Genomic DNA, 18,674 nt, shown 5'->3' with positions numbered 1-18,674 from the left:
GGAGAGAGTTGGTAAAATTTGAAGGAGGTTGAAGTAATAATAAGAAAAAGAAAAAGTATGAGAGAAATTTGGTGTCGAACTGTTGAAAAATCGTCTTCGTATATCTGGTTAATGACTGTTACTATCGTTTGCATTAAGAATCCTTGTTTTCATACGAGGTAACGTGCCACTAACAGCCATACACGATCTGTATAACACCCGTGGTCTTGACAGTTGTGTGTTTGCAGCCTTGTGGAGGTTTATACAGTAATTACAATTATCTACACTTAGGTAAGTGTTAGTCGCAGTCGTTGTGTTTATCTATATGGTTGGAATAACTGTTATAACATATAATGTTTTGCACTATAATCTATATATTATATACTATATATTATATATTATATACTTATCTATGGCAATGTTTGTAGGGATGGCGGTGGCAAACAAAGACAACTCTGTTGAGCATATAACTCAAAGAGGGCGGATTATTGGTGAGTGGCAGCGTGGTGTTCCAACACAAGATATTGCCGTCAGCATTGGAGTGTCAACACCCACAGTCCAAAGGTGGATATTAAGATGGCAGGAAGAGGGGACATTGGCAAATAGACCAAGGAGAGGACGACCACGTGTAACAACTCTACAACACGACGAACAAATCACTGCAGCAGCATCCACAGCGAACCCCAAGAAAGCAGCGGTAACCATCACGCAAGAATTGCATCTCCCGTGCGCTCCACAGACAACCAGACGTCGTCGCCTGAGGGAGCAGGGGATCGGTTGTTATGTTCCGGCAGTCAAAGAAGAGCCAAAGGAATGGCACGGTGACGCTGCTCGTCTGGGCTTTGCTCTGCAACATCTCGTTGACGATTCCGATTATTGGAAAAATGTCATCTTTAGTGACAAAACTTTCTTTACGTCGGTGGAGGACACAGCAAGGCATGTTTGGCGGCGCATCGGCACAAGATATGATGCTAGCAACATTCAAGAGAGAGCCAGGAGCGCCAGGGTTGGAGTTATTGCTGGGGCTGGATGTCGAGTCACGGCCCAGGGGAACTAGTAAAGGTGAACGGCAAGTTGAATGCCAGGGAATCATATGTATTACTTCTACAAGATGTGATGCTGCCAACAGTAAGAGCCACGGCAATCCCTGACAACGAACCCATCATCTTTGTCCAGGACAGTACTGAGCCCCATACACACAGCCCACATTGTGACCGAGTGGTGCAGGAGGCACCCTGAAATTCAGGTAATGGACTGGCCTCCCAAAGGCTGTAATATCAACCCCATAGAAAATCTATGGGGGATAATGAAACCAGAAATAAAAATGGGACCAGAATGGACATGCGATGCTATTGACCAATCAGTGAGAGAGGTATGGGAATCTGTGCGACGCAGACCAAACATTTGCGAACGCCTCGTAGCCTCCATGCCAACCCACCTGAACGAGGTAATAGACGCCCGCGGTGGTTGGACCCGCTATTAACGAGGTCATTAATTTGTTATGTAGATATACGTATTCATACTCGTAAGGTGTATGAAGTTGCACATTAATTAGTTTATTTTTTTATTTTTACATGCAATAAAATATTCATGTAACGAATTCAATTGAATTGTTATCAGTTACCCATGTTAGTTAATTATTTTTTCATGCAATATAATAGCATCCAAATCCTGTACTAGATTAGTATACCCAGTAATGTGTTCTTAGCATGGAATAATAAGATATTATCCTTGTAAAGTTGATGCTTTGATGAATCATACAACCCACGGTAACAAAACCTGATGTGTAACATCTGTGTGACCAGATTCGTATATTATTGGTAATAGGTAATTATAGGGCAAAAACAGATGCAGCCAAGCCGAAGTTGGTAAAGTAGACAATTATGGTTTCGTGATCCTTGGTCACATCCAAATAACATATCAAACGTTTACCATAATTCAAATAGTGGATCCAGGTGATATAAGACCGAGGGCAGAAGGACAGATGAAGACGGAGGGCAGAGAGAGAGAGAGCTGCTAATAGGATAATGAAATGTAGGATAATACTGTCTGAATAATAGTAATATGAATAGTCAGTTCCAACAATATTTAAGGCTTTTTATATAAATATGATAACGATTGAAAACAATACGATGTGATAAGATTTCATAATTATTTTCCAAAATACATACGATAACATATTTATTAAAGCAGATGGTCTCAAATATATCGATCAGATTAATAACTAAACAGGAATAAAAGTCTCTCTCTTTGTCTATATATATTTCATTCATTATTGCATTTCTTTGCCTGATAACCGTTGATTAATCAACGTGGGCCACTTTCAGGGCAAGAAGGGCATGACCTCTCCGAGCCAGGCCTGACGGGGCGACACCGCTTTTGGAACTGGCTGTACGTAGTTCTCCTGGTTCACTGACAAACACGAACACCAAAGAGCTGTAATAGCCAGAGAAAATACCACATTACACACCTGTCAAAAACCTAACCTTCCACGACCTAACTGTTAGGAAATTTTATTCACGCAAAAAATGCACTTTAAAATATCAAATATGTTAACCACACTTCAGATGCAGGTACTAACAAAATTTCAAATCCCTAAACAACTGAAAAATAATTACTCAATAGCATGGTGAACTCGAAATAAATATCAAATTAGCTCTAAGTACGTAAGTGAGCATGAATATATGATAAGGTTTCCAGAAACAATTAAAGTGAGGACAGAGGGTGCAACGAATGATTTACACAAGATAAACAATTGCTAAGCTCATTATGGAATTCACTTGTAATGAAACCGATAATGACGGAACCCACCGCCAGTTGAAGCTCTCTGCTGTATTGAATAGTTCATACTTCATGGTTGTAGCGTAGATAGTGTAGATAGATGAGCCGAGCTATCACAGGAGTACTCCAAGGATGAGAAGTTATCCTTCCATTTCTTAGCTGCTGCGAAAATTTAGAATATTTAAAAAATCCTCTTGTAGGTGCGAAAGGTGACGTGGTAGTGTTGACGTGGCGGTAGCAGTAAGAAGAAACAACTTTTTTCAAGACGTTGCTGTTCACCTCAACTCGGATTTGAAGTTGCTGTAATGGCAAGTTGTTTGGCAGTTACGTCCCTACATACAAACGACCAGAGGACCTCTTAGAAGCTGGTTTATCAATTATCAGGTTTAAATCTAAAGTGAATTCCAGTTGCTAAGATTGTTTATCCATATAAACCTAATAATTACCATTAAGGAAAATCTAAATAAAAAAATCAACCCAATATTGAAATTTCATACACTCCTACGAGAGGAATCAATTTTATGCAATCAAATTTGATTTACATTACATAAAATTATGTAATGAAATAAACGTACTAAAGAAAATGCAACAAATATATAGAAACTAACTTCAACATTCTACTTATATTAAATCCTCAGAACATAGATGTTTATCTTTCTATTGGTTTCCACAGCTGCAGACCTAGTAACACGAGAACTTGCATTGGGTTTATCATCACTCTCAACATTAGGATATATTTCCGGTATAAGAGTAGATAAATGTCTTTTAATGATTTATTTTGTTTTTCCTTCCAATATAACTATACTAGTATTTTCACCTAGGCTATTAAATTCTAAACTCCTTACTATACACATTGGATAATTATAAGGTTTGCAGCTTTGTTCTTTGATAAAAACAATATCACCTACAAAAGTTCTTATGAGGTTTGGGTTTGTACCTTTCCTGTTTATCAGTGAGCTTGAACAATAAGGTTAGCTAAAAACTCATTATGGTATCTGTCTTTCAAAGCTTGTCTTACCTTGCGTAGTTTAGAATAATTGTGTGTAACATTATCATTGGGACTTCGACTTGACCAGTCTGGATCATCCTCTATAGGGTGTAATAATGGTATAATATTGACAGAAAACAGTTCATATCCCCTTGTAAGCCACTCTGGTGTAATTGGAGAAGCAATATCATCTTGAACATTTCTAAGAGGCTACTGGCCTCTTATTTATCACATGAACTACCTCATGAATTAAGAATTCAAAATCATGTAAAGAAAGAATGGTCTTACCAATTGATGAAAATATAAGCTTCTTTACCTTTTTCACCAAAGATTCTACTAAAGAACCCAACTCACTTCTGACTTTCACAAAATGTTCAAACTTAATTAATTTTACCTTATTTTCGGTGAAGTGCATTTGAGTTTCAGCGTTATTAGTGAAATCTTGAATGATCTTGGTCCCAGAAACCAGTTGTGATTCCAAGTCAGAAAAAACCAATTGAGGCAAACCCCACTCAAAAGGTATTGGGATGGCTTAGTTCACCACCACACTATACACAGTTTAATCTCAACAAATAGTATTCACAAAACACAATACTAAGTCCGCAAAAGATGTAATATTATCTAAGGTGGAATAGTATCTAACTTCAATAGGTGTGCGAAGTCAATTCAAGGGGGACAGAGAAAATACCATGAAAAAAAACCTTAATTTTAATACATAAGTCTCAGACAGAAAACACACCTGAGCCTCAATAATACTATAATAATTAATGAAAAACACTCCCTCTTAAACTCCTGCAAAAGAAAACAATTACACAATAGGGATAGGACTTCAACACATACATACAAAAAGGGGGGAGGGTCAAGAAAGGAGGAGGTAAGCGAAAAGTAAGAATATCCTGACAAATACACTCTCAACCCTACAATTGGAAGACTCCTAAAATGAAAACTGAATTGATTATTCTCCACGTCTGAAGAGTAACTCAGAGTGGCAGGGAAAATTGGTCCCAAGAAACTCTGGTGGTTTGCAGGGTTCCACGAAGTTCACTCAAGACGTCAGTAGTGGAATAATGGCCGTGATCACAATAATAAATGACAGGTATAAATATTATTACCTTGGGACAGAGAGGTCCCCTTGGCTTTTACTGAACCAAGGGTGCAGAGCACAAAGTAATGAATATAATATCCAGGCTGCACGGCAAGATAATCCAATGGGAGCTTAACCAGCGTCCAGAAGCAACTTTCAAATATCGTGAGGAATCAATCTAACAGCAATAGAAGCACACTTAAGTTGGGGGTTCAGAAACACACTGAGGTGAACTCCTTCACGAGTAAACCTCAATCCCTCGGATATCGAGGGAGCCCAGCCACGTAACACAGCTTGAAAAATACGAAACAATCGCTAGCCAACATAAAACACCAAGATAACCACCGATGAGGAGACAAAAAGCTGATAAAGAAAGAATACAACACTTAGATGTTTAACATTAAAATGTAAAATCTTAAATAATAACTAGAAATTAATGACAAGTAAGTTACAGTATTTGGTTGGAATGCTCTGCGGAATTCCCTAGCAGAATAATCTTGACATGACTTGAGATTGACGGACCTGGACCATAGACAGGTTATTCAAAGAATCCAAACCTTCTGCTTGGAATTACTTTCTTTCACTTCAAAGGGTCCAAAATATATGGAACTGAGGGAGGATCTACCCTAAAATCTCTATAAGCATTTTGATTAAATTTCACAGATTTACCTTTTAAAACATTTGCATATAAGACATTTTCTGAGTGCTCTTTTCAACACTGAAAAACGGTGTGGGATCCAAAACCTTTTTCGAAGCTCTGACAAGACACTAAAACAACCAGCATGATTATACTTTTTATGTAAATCTTGTATTATCAACTCAGCGACATGAGATTTCTTTGGTAGCATCAAGGGAAAAATGTATGGACGACCTTCTTGCCATCTTCCGAATTTGGACTTAACCCTAAGTAAAGCATTTTTGTCAACAAAAACATTGAGCTGTCGCACAAGGTTCGGAATATCTTTTATCCTTTTACTTTTTTATTCAAAGTAAGTAAAAATCTCCGGAAAATTAGTCTGTTGAAGGATAGAAATTATCTGAGTAATAGCCAGCTCATGAAATTCCTGAAAATCCATGCTTTCTTCTTGCAAGTTAGGGTTTAATCTACTTTTAAGTTTATGAACACACTCAGGAACTCTTGCATGTATTTTATCTTTGAGAAACTAGAAAACCTATCTGGGTCTACTAAAGGGTCTTTCATGAGGATGTCTTGATTACAAGCAACAAAGGAACTAGAATCATTTGTTACAGTAATATTTGGATTTGGAACTATAAAGGACATTATGCCGTAACCTTGACCACTGCTATCTTCAATTAAATATGAGGGGCCCTTTATGTAATTCCTTTTACTCAATTGTTTACCTGAAATGCATCTTGTAACCAAGTCTGCTGGGGTATGTAATTAAAATTGATTGGATGTACAGTACAACATTTAGTTATTTGTTGAATTCTGTTCATTGCAAATACTGCGACTTTGCATTTTTCCAAACTAATTGCAATATGAATTTACCCATGAAAGAGCGACTAAGCTGTTACAATAAATGGCAAGATGAAGTACATTGATGGGTACAGTACACTCTGGTCCAGATAAGCCATTGAATATCTCTATTAAAGTTTCTATTCCTAAAGCAATGGCTTGCAATTCTAAAGAAGAAACAGCTTTTGTCTCAAGTTTATTATTTATGATCCTGTTCTTTGACAAGACAAAGGTCATATCATCAGTACAAAGATTATGAGCATAAATTTCTGCTCCATATATTTTAGTGCTTGCATCAGTACAAGCAATCAACCTAAATTCATCTTCTCTCTTACCAAGCATCCTAGGAACTTCAATGGAGGAGGAGGAATTCACTTAATTAACTATATTTTTCCATTCATTGTAACGAGTTTCACTCAAAGGGGTATCCCATGACAAGATCTTATTACATTGCAGATTATGCATGAAAAGATGAGCACGATTCAAAGGGGGGCATTAAAATTATAAATATCATACTGCTCAACAATGAATTTTAGCACAAGTCTCTTTGTATTTGCATTTTTATTCAAGCAATTAGGATTAATACTTAAGGTATCTGCTGAACGGTCCCAAAGTAACCCCAGAAGTTTCACTTTATCATGGTTAATATTTGAGTCCTTGTTAATCTTTGACTGAAGATTCAGATCATTTGTTACTATTTATTGTACTTCAGACTTATAGGGGTTAGATATAGAATTCAACAACTCATATCCCTGACGTAAATGTAATTCACAAATAGTGAATATGTAATTCACTATTTGTGAATTACATTTAAGTCAGGGATGTGAGTTGTTGAACAACTCATATCCCAGACTTAAATGTAATTCTCAAATAGTGAATTACATTTAAGTCAGGGATATGAGTTGTTGAATGTAATTCAACAACTCATATCCCTGGCTTGAATGTAATTCACTATTTGTGGTGAATTACATTTAAGTCAGGGATATGAGTTGCAATGTAATTCACCACAAATAGTGAATTACATTTAACTTATATCCATGACTTAAATGTAATTCACTATTTGTGGTGAATTACATTACAACTCATATCCCTGACTTAAATGTAATACACTAATGTGGTAAACGCTTCATTATCCATATAAATGCACTGATATATCAAATGCTTTGGATTCTTGATAAAACGGGGAGCATCAACACTATCCACAATCAGAATTTTATATAAATTTAACATCAACAAGGTAGGAGAACATCTTAAACCAAATGGTAATCTCCTATTCATATAAGCGTCCACCATGTAGTCCTGTTTGGCCACATTACGGTACCACAAGCATATTAATTTTGAAGAGTGTACCATAGATAACTGTATCATAACCTTAAATGCAAGAGTGGAACAGAAATTTTCTGATTAAGAGAGGGACTACTATGCATTGCTTGATTATGAGAAACTGTTAGTGGGAAATCACTATCATTACCACTAAGGTTGGACAAATAAACTACCCTGCATTTAGTCGATTCTCTCTTTAGTCTGAACACACCCATATGAGCCAAGAATGAACAACCAGGATTTTCATGAATGAATTGTTCAAAATTAGGAATATGTTCTAACATTCCAAGCTTAAGCTGTTCTTTGAAACTTTCATCTAAATTTCTGGTATACAGACTGCCTCTATTTCATAGCTTTTCTTACCAGTATTAATGGTTAGTCCAACAACTTCAGTGCAATACTGTTTGGCCCATTAAATCCATTTACTTTGAGAACCACATTACTCTTCAAAATTTCTAAACCAAGCTCCCCAGCAAGAGTCTAAAGTAAAAGTTGCACTGACTACCTTCATCCTTTAAAACCCTTACTTGATACCTATTATTAACAACACAGGTAAAAGTTGGCAATATAGATTCTCCACTGAAATGGTTCTGAAATGCACCCACAACTACAAAGTTAGTACTGACATCCTCCTGACTTTGTTTATCGACAGAATCCATTTGTTTATCAATCTTGTCCACTTTAAATTTATGGCATAAAAAGCTGAAATGTCAATTTGGACATTTACGCCTTCTCTAAAATTTAAATTTACACTTATCTGATTTATGATTAATTTGACCACACTTAGTACAGCCATTAATCTCAACAAGCTGTTTAATCTTACTTGGAGGGTCCACATAAACATAAGTTTTAGCCTTCGAGTCAAGAGAAACTGCAAGATTCACAACTTTACTGTTGGGGAGACCCTCATCCTAATAATCGTGAATCTTAGTGTTACTAGACTTTTTCATTTCAAATTTTTCTTGCAAGTTACAGTACCTTTCAGAAGCAGCAAAAAAAGTTATCCTTCACTTCCTTCAGCGTAGGATGGGTACTATTTGTGATATGAATAATTTTCTCCTTAAAACTCGTTAAATCCTGACCAGAAAAAATACTGCAACAGTGAATTCCAGTTGCTAAGATTTTTCATCTATATAAACCTAATTAACATTAAGGAATATTTAAATTTAAAAAATCAACCCAATATTGAAATTTCATACATTCTTTAAATTTTCATTTTTTTTTTTTTTTTATTCTATTTTTACTATTATTAGTATCATATATTTATTCTTAATTATATCATTTTTATTTTTATCGTATGTATTTTTATTTTAATGTTTTCATTTTATTTTTTAATTTTATTTCATTTTTATTTTAATATTTAATTTTTTACTTTTATTTATTTTTATTTTTAGTATTTTTATTTCTACTTCCATTACTTTTATTTACAGCATTATTATTATTTTATTATTTTTATATTTATTTTCATTCGAAATTTTTTATTTTTCTTGATTTTATTTTCCTTTTTATTTTTATTATTTTGTCATTTTTATTCTTATTCTATTTTTATTAGCTCTATTTACAATTTATATATTTTATCTATATCATATTATATTATTTTTATTATCTATTTTTTGTTTTTTTATATTATTTTATTTTAACAATTTTTTTCTTTGTTTTTTATTCTTATTTTTTATTATTTTATTTTTAGTTATTTTTATTTCTATTTTTATTATTTCTATTTGTAGTTTTATTGCTTTTATTCTTATTTTCATTATTTTTTTACTATTATTATTTTTCTAAATTACTATTATTTTTTTTTTCTTTTATATGATTATTTTTACTTTTACTTATTGTTTTTATTTTTATTCATATTATTTATATTTTCATTTTTACTTTTAATTTTTTATATTTGCATTTTTACTTTTATTCAAATTATTGTTTGTAAAATGTTTTTACGCAATTTTAGAAATTAATTTTGACAGAGAAATCAGAAATAAAAACGAGAAGAAAGCTACCATAAATTAAAATTGAAATTTTTTTAAAGCTTTTTTCTGTCTTTTTTTGCCCTTTTTTATGGGCGATTTTTGTAATGATTTTTGAAACACAGGACCACTAACAAAAAAAAGATAAACTAAAAAAAAAATTGTGTAAAAATTTAAATATATTTTTGAACCTTTCAATTGTCCTATATTTAGGCGATATTTTAGATGATTTAAAAAAATGAAAATCAGGCATCAAAAAGGTGGTAAAACTCCCAAAAATATTGTATTAAAATCATTGTTATACAGGTTTTTATTTTGAATTTATTGCCCTATATATAGTCGGCTTTTTAAATCTTTTTCTAATAAAAAGATGAAAGAACTCAAAAAAAATTATTCACTAAAATCTAAATATTCTTTGAAACTTTTTATAATACATTCATTATCCTATGTTTATGTAATTTTTAAAATGATTTTTGAAACAAAAATCAGTCATCAAAAAGAGGGCAAAACCCCCATCAATATTTTATTTGAATTGAAATATTTTTAAGCTTTTATGTTTAATCTATTTCCTGTTTTAGGCTATTTTACAAGGATTTTTAAAACAAGGAACATCCAACAAGAAGATGAAATAAATCTCAAAAATATTTTGCAAAAATTTAAATATTTTTAACACTTTCTATGTTACATTCATTGTCCTATTTTTATGCCATTTTTAAAATGATTTTTGAAATAAAATTCAGTCATCAAAATTAGGGCAAAAGTCCAAAAATATTGTATTAAAAATTAATTATTTCTAAACAGCCTTTTTTTTTTTTTTTTTTTAAATTCATTGTCTTATTTTTAGCCAATTTTTTAATGATTTAAAAAAAATTGTCATCAAAAATATGAAAAACTTAAAAGTTAAGTAAAAAATTAAATATCTTTTAAAATCTTTTATGTTATATTCATTCCCCTATTTTCAGGAGATTTTTAAAATAATATTTGAAATAAAGGCCAGTCATATAAAAAAAGCCCCCAAAATATTATATTGAAATTAATAATTTTTAATCTGCTTTTTATGTTATATTCATTGTCCAATATTGATGCGATATTTAAAGAGATTTTTGAAACAGAAATCAATCATCAAAACAAGGGCAAAACTACTATAAATACTGTATATAAGTTTAAAAAACAATTTTTTTTAATTTCTGTATTACATTCATTGTCATATTTTTATACGATTTTTAAATGATTTTTTATATAAAAATCAGTTATCAAAAAGAGGGTGAAAATCCCTAAATTATTGTATTCAAATAAAATTTATTTTTGAATTTAATTTTGTTCTAAATTCATTGCTCTATCTTTAGCCGCTATTTCAATTATTTTTGTAACAAAAATGTATCATAAAAAAGCTTAAAAGTTTCAAAAACTTGGTACTGAAATTGTATTATTTTTAAAACGTTTTTGTGTTACATTCCTAGTCCCTTTTTAAAGTAATTTTTGAAATTATTTTTAACAAAATTCAACCATAAAATAGAAGGGCAAGAAACCCAAGGATATTGCATTTAAATTTAAATATTTTAATCTTTTTTCTGTTATATTTTTAAACTTTTTTAAGAAGATTTTTATAAAGATTGAACAGAAAACAGCTAAGATGAATAGAAAAAGAACTCAAAAATATTTTGCAAAAACTTTATTTATTTCTAAAACTTTTTATTATAAATTCACTGCCCTATTTTTAGCCGATTTTTAAAATGATTTTTAAAGACAAATCAATAAGAGGAAGAAAAATACCAAAGGTTTCGTACTTAAATTGATAACTGATATTTGTTTCTAAAATCATTCAAAAAAATAAGTTAAAAATGAATTTCAAATAAACTGTTTTATATAATTATTTTATTTGAATTCTATATTTTTGGGGGTTTGGCACTCTTATTGATGACTGATTTTTATTTCAAAAATAATTCTTAAAAATATTTACATTTTTGTACAAAAAGATTGCAAAACTCCCAAAAACATTGAATTCAAATTAAATAATTATTTAAACATGGTTATTTGAAATTCATTCCCCTTTTAGATGGATGATTTTAATTTAAAAAAATCATTCAGGAAATTGACTGAAACTAGGACAACGAATTTAAAATGAAAAGTAGTTTAAAAATTTTTTTTATAGTTTTGCCCTTTTTTAAAACTGATTTTTACTGCAAAAATTATTTAAAAATTGTCTAAAAATAGGACAATTGATATAACAAAATGTTTATAGAAATATGTAAATTTTTGCACAATATTTTTAGAGGTTTTCCTGTTTTATTTTGGCTTTTTTTGTTTAAAAATCAATATAAAAAAGGAGAAATTAATTTCAGATAAAAATGTTTAGATAATTATTTAATTTAAATTCAATATTTTTGGGAGTTTTACAATCTTTTTGTTTCAAAAATTATTATTAAAAATGAAAGTACAAATGGAAACTGAATAAAGCTTAAAATATATATAAATTTAAATACAATATTTTTGGGATTTTTGTCCTCCTTTAGATGGGTGATTTTTGTTTAAAAAATCATTTCAAAACCACATAAATATAGGTCAATGAATGTGATATAAAAAGCTATAAAAAAATTCAATTTTGGTACACAATTTTTTAGCATTTTTTTCAACTTTTTGATGACAGATTTTTTTGTCGAGAATCATTATAAAAATCACCTATATAATAAAAAAAAGATTAAAAAATACAACATTTATGCTAGTTCTGCCCTCATTTTAAAATTGATTTCCGTTTCCATAATCATTTCGAAAATTGCCTAAATCAGGACAATGAACACAATATAAAAACAGTTTGAAAAATAAATTAATATGAACTAAATATTTTTGGGAGTTTTCCCCCTTTTTGATAACCAATTATAGAAATGACATAAAAAAGGACAAAAAATGAAACAGAAAAAAGCTTTAAAAATATTTAAATTTAAATGCAATTTTTTTGGCATCTTTTTTAAAGGGTGATTTTTGCATTTGTTTAAAATTTTTATGGTATATTCATTGTTTTTATGCAACTTTTAATTGATTTATTAAATAAAAATCATTCATCAAAAAGAAAGCAAAGCTATCAAAAATATCGTATTTAAATTAAATATTTATAAAATCTCTTAATTTTAAATTCATTGACCTATTTTTAGCCAATTTTTAAAATGATTTTTGAAACAGAAATCATCCATCAAAAACAGGAAAAAATCCCAAAAACAATGTACAAAAATTGAAATATTATAAAATATTACTTATGAAATAAAGATCAGTCATCAAAACAATATTTTAATTAGAAATTCATTTTTAACCGATTTTTTTAATGATTTTAGAATAAAAAATTAGTCATCAATTTAAGTAAGAAACTTTTAATATTTTTTTCATCTTATTGATTTGTCTAAAATTCATTTTAAAAATTGGTTAAAAATAGGGAAATTAATTTATAATAAAAAGTTTTAGAAATATAAATTTTGCACCTTAGCTGCTTTCTGTTTCAATCATTATAAAAATAACCTTAAAAAAGTTAAAAAGGAAAACAGAAAAAATCTTAAAAATTATCTTAATTTAAATGCAATACCTTTGGGATTCTTGCCATTCTTTTTGATGACTGATTTTTGTTTAAAAAATAATTTAAAAAATTGCTTTACACAAAGGACCATAAATGTAACATAAAAACATTTAAAAAATAATACAATTTTAGTACCAAATTTTGTAAACTGTTTCAGGTATTTCTGATACATTTTTGTGACAAAAATCATTTAAGAACTGGCTGAAGATAGAACAATGAATTTAAAATAAAATTAAGTTCAAAAGGAAATTAATTTGAGTGCAATACTTTAGGGATTTTTGCTCTTGTTAATGACTGATTTTTATTTAAAAAATCGTTTAAAAACGTAAAAAAAAAATATGACAATGAATGTAACATAACAATATAAAGAAAATATGACTATGAATGTAACATAAAAATTAAAAAAATAGAAATTTAATTTAAATACACTATTTATGGTAGTTTTGCCCTTGTTTTGATGACTGATTTTTGTTTCAAAAATCACTTTAAAAATCGCATCAATATTGGACAATGAATATAACATAAAAAACAGATTTTAGAAAATATTAATTTCAATACAATATTTTGGGGCTTTTTTCTTCCTTTTGATGACTGATTTTTATTCCAGAAATTATTTCAAAAATCTCCTGAAAATAGGGGAATGAATATAACATAAAAGTTTTTTTTAAATATTTCATGTTTTACCTAATTTTTAAGTTTTCATGTTTTTTATGACAATTTTTTTTAAATCATTAAAAATTGGCTAAAAATAGGACAATGAGTTTAAAACAGAAAAGCAGTTTAAAAAATAATTTTTAAGACAATATTTTTGGGTGTTTTGCCATATTTTTTATGACTGATTTTTATTTCAAAAATCCTTTGAAAAATCGCCTAAAAATAGGACAAAGTATGCAGCATAACAAAATTGATAGATGTTCCTTGGTTCAAAAATCATTATAAAGGAAAAATACTAAGCATAAAAATCTTTAAAATATTTCAATTTAAATACAATATTTTTGGGCTTTTTGCCCTCTTTTTGATGACTGATGTTTGTTTCAAAAATCATTTTAAAAATGGCATAAACATAAGACAATTTTTTGTATTATAATAAGTTAAAAGAATATTTAAATTTTAGTGCATAATATTTTAGAGTTCTTCCATCTTTTTGATGAAATATTTTGTTTCAAAAACCATTTTAAAAATAGGCTACATATAGGACAATAGATTTAAAATAAAAATCAGTATAAAAATTATATGAATATAATATTTTTTGGAGTTTTGCCATCTTTTGATGACTGATTTTTATTCTAAAATCATTTAAAATATCGCCTAAGAATCTGACAATTGAAAAGTTCATGAACATATTTCAATTTTTACACAATATTTTTTAGTTTTTCCTTTTTTTGTTGGGAGTTCTTTATTTAAAAAATCATTACAAAAATCGTCTAAAAAAAGGGCAAAAAAAAAGAAACAGAAAAAAGTTTTATAAAAATTTCAATTTTAATTTATGGTATTTTTTTCTCGTTTTTGTTACTGATTTCTCTTTCAAAAATCATTTCTAAAACTGCCTAAAAACAGTTTACAATAAACAATGATTTCAAAAGTAATTTAATTTCAATATAATATTTTTTGGAGCTTTTCCCATTTTCGATGACTGATTTTTATTTCAAATGTCATTTATAAAACTACCTGAAAATATCTTAGAAATACTTCAATTTAAATACAGTTATTTTTGGTTTTTTGCCTCTTTTTGATGGCTTATTTTTGTTTAAAAAATAATTTTTATAAATCGCCTGAAAATATGGACAATGAATGTAACATAAAATATTTGAACAAATATATGAATTATTGCAAAAAAACGTTTGTTGGTTTTTTTTTTTCAAAACACCATTATAAAAATCGCCTTAAAAAGTTTAAAAAATTGAACAGAAAATCTTTTGGAAATATTTCAATTAAAATATAACTTTCTCCTCTTTTTGCGAGTTGTATTTTGTTTCAAAAATCATTAAAAATCGCATGAAAAGGGGAAAATGAATGTAACATGACAAATTTTACAAATTATTTTAATTTTACTACAAATTTCTTGAGTGTTTTTTCATCTTTTTGGTGATAGATTTTTGTTTCAAAAATCATTTTAAAAATCAGCTAATGATTGGACAATGAATTCAAAAAGCAGTCTAAAAAACAATTTGATTTGAATATAATATTTTAGGGAGTTTCAATTTTCCCCCAATATTTTTTAGTTTTTTCCTCTTTTTGTTGGCAGTACTTTGTTTCAAACGTCCCTATAAAAAGCACTTAAAAATGGACAAAAATTGAAACACAAATGATATAGTAATAATAATAAAATTAAAAACATTAAAAGAATAATACAAAAATAATAACAATAAAAAAATTACTAATTCAACAAAATTACTAAAAACTAAAACAGTAATGATAATAAGAAGAAGGATAATAATATAAACAATAGAAATTAATAGTAAAAATAAAGATGAAGTAATATAATTAGATATAAAAATAAAAATGGAAATAACAAATTTTAATAATAATAAATATAATAAAAACATTACAAAATCCAATTATTAATGATAAAAATATAAATAATAATAATAATAATAATATAAATAACAAAAATATAACACAATTAACAAAATAATAATAAAATTTCAAAATAAATGTGTAGAATCAAATGAAAATAGAAATAATAGAAATAAAAATTTTAAGAATAAAAACATTAATAATAAAAAATAGTAATAAAATAAAATAATAATAAAAATGAAATAAAATAATAAAAAAATTAATTAAAACAACAAGATAATTATAATAAAAATAAAATAAAAATAATAAAAATAGTACCAAAAAAAGAAATAGTTAAACTAAAAATGAAAAAATAAGAATGATACTAATAAAATAAAAAATAAAAATAAAAGTAAAAAATTAAAATAAAAGTAATAAAGAGTAAAAGAAAAATTAAATAAAACTGATAAAATAATAATAATAAAAATGAAAAAAAAATATGAATAATAATAATAATAATAATAATAATAATAATAAAATAGAATTAAGAAAAATAAAAATACAAATAAAAAAATAATGGTCATATAAATTAAAATAACAAGAATATGAATAAAAACTAAAACCATAAAAGTACAAATAATAAAAATTTAAAGAAAAATAATAATAAATATAAAAATAATAAGAATAGTAAAAAATAATGAAAATAAAAATAAATGTAATAAAATTGCAAATAGAAATAATAGAAATAAAAATAATAATAAAAATAAATATAACAAAACCAAAACTAGAAATAAAAAATAAAGAAAAAAATATACAATAATAATATAAAATATAAAACAATAAAAATAAAATCATAAAATAATAATAATAATTTTGAAAATAAAAATAAGAAGTTAAAAATAAAAATAGTAAAAATTAAAATAACAATAGTGAAATAATAACAACAGAAATAAAAAAAAAGATTAATAAATACAAGAAAAAAAGAAAATAAGACAAAACATAAAAATAATTAAATATTATGTAAACAGAAAATGTGAAAAAATAATCAAGAAAATTTAAATAAAAAATAACAAAAATAAGAATAAAAAGAAGAAACATGAGAATAAAAATAGTAAAAATAATAAAATAATAATAAAAAGAAATAATAAAAATATAAACGAAAATTTATACAAACAAAATAGAAATATAAAATACTAAAATAAAAATAAATCTAATAAAATATAAATAGAAAATAAACATGAAAATAACATATAGTAATACAAAATAAAAATAATAAACCTAAAATTAGAATTAACAAAAATAATAATAATAATGAAATAAAAATAATAAAATAAAAATAAAGATAAAAATGAAAAAGTAAAAACAGTAACAATAATAATAATAGAATAGAAATAATACACATAAAAATAAAATAGAATAAGTATAATGATAATAAAATACTAATAATAAAAAATTAAAAAGAAAATTTATTATTATAAAAAACAATAAAGTATCAATAATGTAAAAATAAAAAACTAAAAATAATAATAACAAAATTAATAAAATAATATGAATAAAAATAAAAATAAAATTATAACTAAATTAAAATCATAAATAAAATAAATAAAATAATAATGAAATAGCAATAGTAAAAATAAAATAAAAATAATAAACAATAAAAATTAAAAAATCAAATTTAAAAGTTTCTAAATAAAAAGAAAATTGAAATAAACAAAATGAAAATTATAAAATCATAATAATGAAAATTAAAATAATAATAAAATTGAAATTCAAATAATAATAGAAATAATAAAATAATAGAATAAAACTAGAAAATCAAAAAGATAGACAAAGGTAAAACAAACAATGATAAAAAAATAAATATAAATAAAAATAAAAATCTTACAATTGAAAAATAAAAATATTACAAATACAAAAATAGAAATAAAAAGGGATCAAGAATGAATTAAAAAAAATTGAAAAAATTAACAAAATATATATGAAAATAAAAATACCAGAAAAAAATAAGAATAAAAAATTAAAATGAAACAAAAATATCAAAATAAAAAAATAGAATATTGAAATAAGATGAAATAAAGAAAATAAAAATAATAAAATGAAATAAAACGCCTAAAAATGAATAAACAATACTAACATACAAAAATAATAATAAAAATAAAAAATAATAAAAAGTAAAAAAAATAAAATAATACAAATAATATGAAAATAAAAAAGTAATGAAACACAACAAAAATAATACAAATAAAAATAAAAAACAAAATTGAAAATTTTAGAATGATAAAAATATGAATTAAAATAATAAAATAATGAAAATAAAAATAAAAATAATAAAAAGAAAAATAATACAATAATAATAATATAATAATAATAATGAAATAATAATAATAATAATAATAATAATAATAATAATAATAATAATAATAAAATAATAATAATAATAATAATAATAATAAGAGAAGGATAGACTATAAGAAAGCCTTCGACAGGTACCACACACATGGCTAATAGAATGCCTGAAAATATATGGGGCAGAGGAAAACACCATCAGCTTCCTCAAAAGTACAATGCGCAACTGGAATACAATACTTACAAGCTCTGGAATAAGACTAGCAGAGGTTAAGATCAGGAGAGGGATCTTCCAAGGCGACTCTCTGTCCCCACTACTATTTGTAGTAGCCATGATTCCCATGACAAAAGTACTGCAGAAGATGGATGCTGGGTACCAACACAAGAAAAGAGGCAACAGAATTAACCATCTGATGTTCACGGACATCAGGCTGTATGGTAAGAGCATCAAGGAAATAGATACCCTAATCCAGACTGCAAAGATTGTATCTGGGGACATCAGGATGGAGTTTAGAATAGAAAAATGCGCCTTAGTCAATATACAAAAGGGCAAAGTAACAAGGACTGAAGGGATAAAGCTACCAGATGGGAGCAACATCAAACACATAGATGAGACGGGATACAAATACCTGGGAATAATGGAAGGAGGGGATATAAAACATCAAGAATATGTG

At 27.0% G+C, this 18,674-nt stretch overlaps 1 protein-coding gene across 1 annotated transcript; it reads left to right on the top strand.

Moving 5' to 3' along the window:
* Window positions 1-409: 409 nt before the first annotated feature.
* Window positions 410-1,036, top strand: LOC135226950 (uncharacterized). Its single transcript, XM_064266633.1, has one exon. The coding sequence runs from the start codon at window positions 410-412 to the stop codon at window positions 1,034-1,036; it is 627 nt and encodes a 208-aa protein (XP_064122703.1).
* Window positions 1,037-18,674: the final 17,638 nt, after the last annotated feature.

This window comes from Macrobrachium nipponense, chromosome 15, assembly GCF_015104395.2.
Source record: "Macrobrachium nipponense isolate FS-2020 chromosome 15, ASM1510439v2, whole genome shotgun sequence".
Taxonomy (NCBI): domain Eukaryota; kingdom Metazoa; phylum Arthropoda; class Malacostraca; order Decapoda; family Palaemonidae; genus Macrobrachium; species Macrobrachium nipponense.
This window is presented reverse-complemented; position numbering and strand designations above follow the sequence as displayed.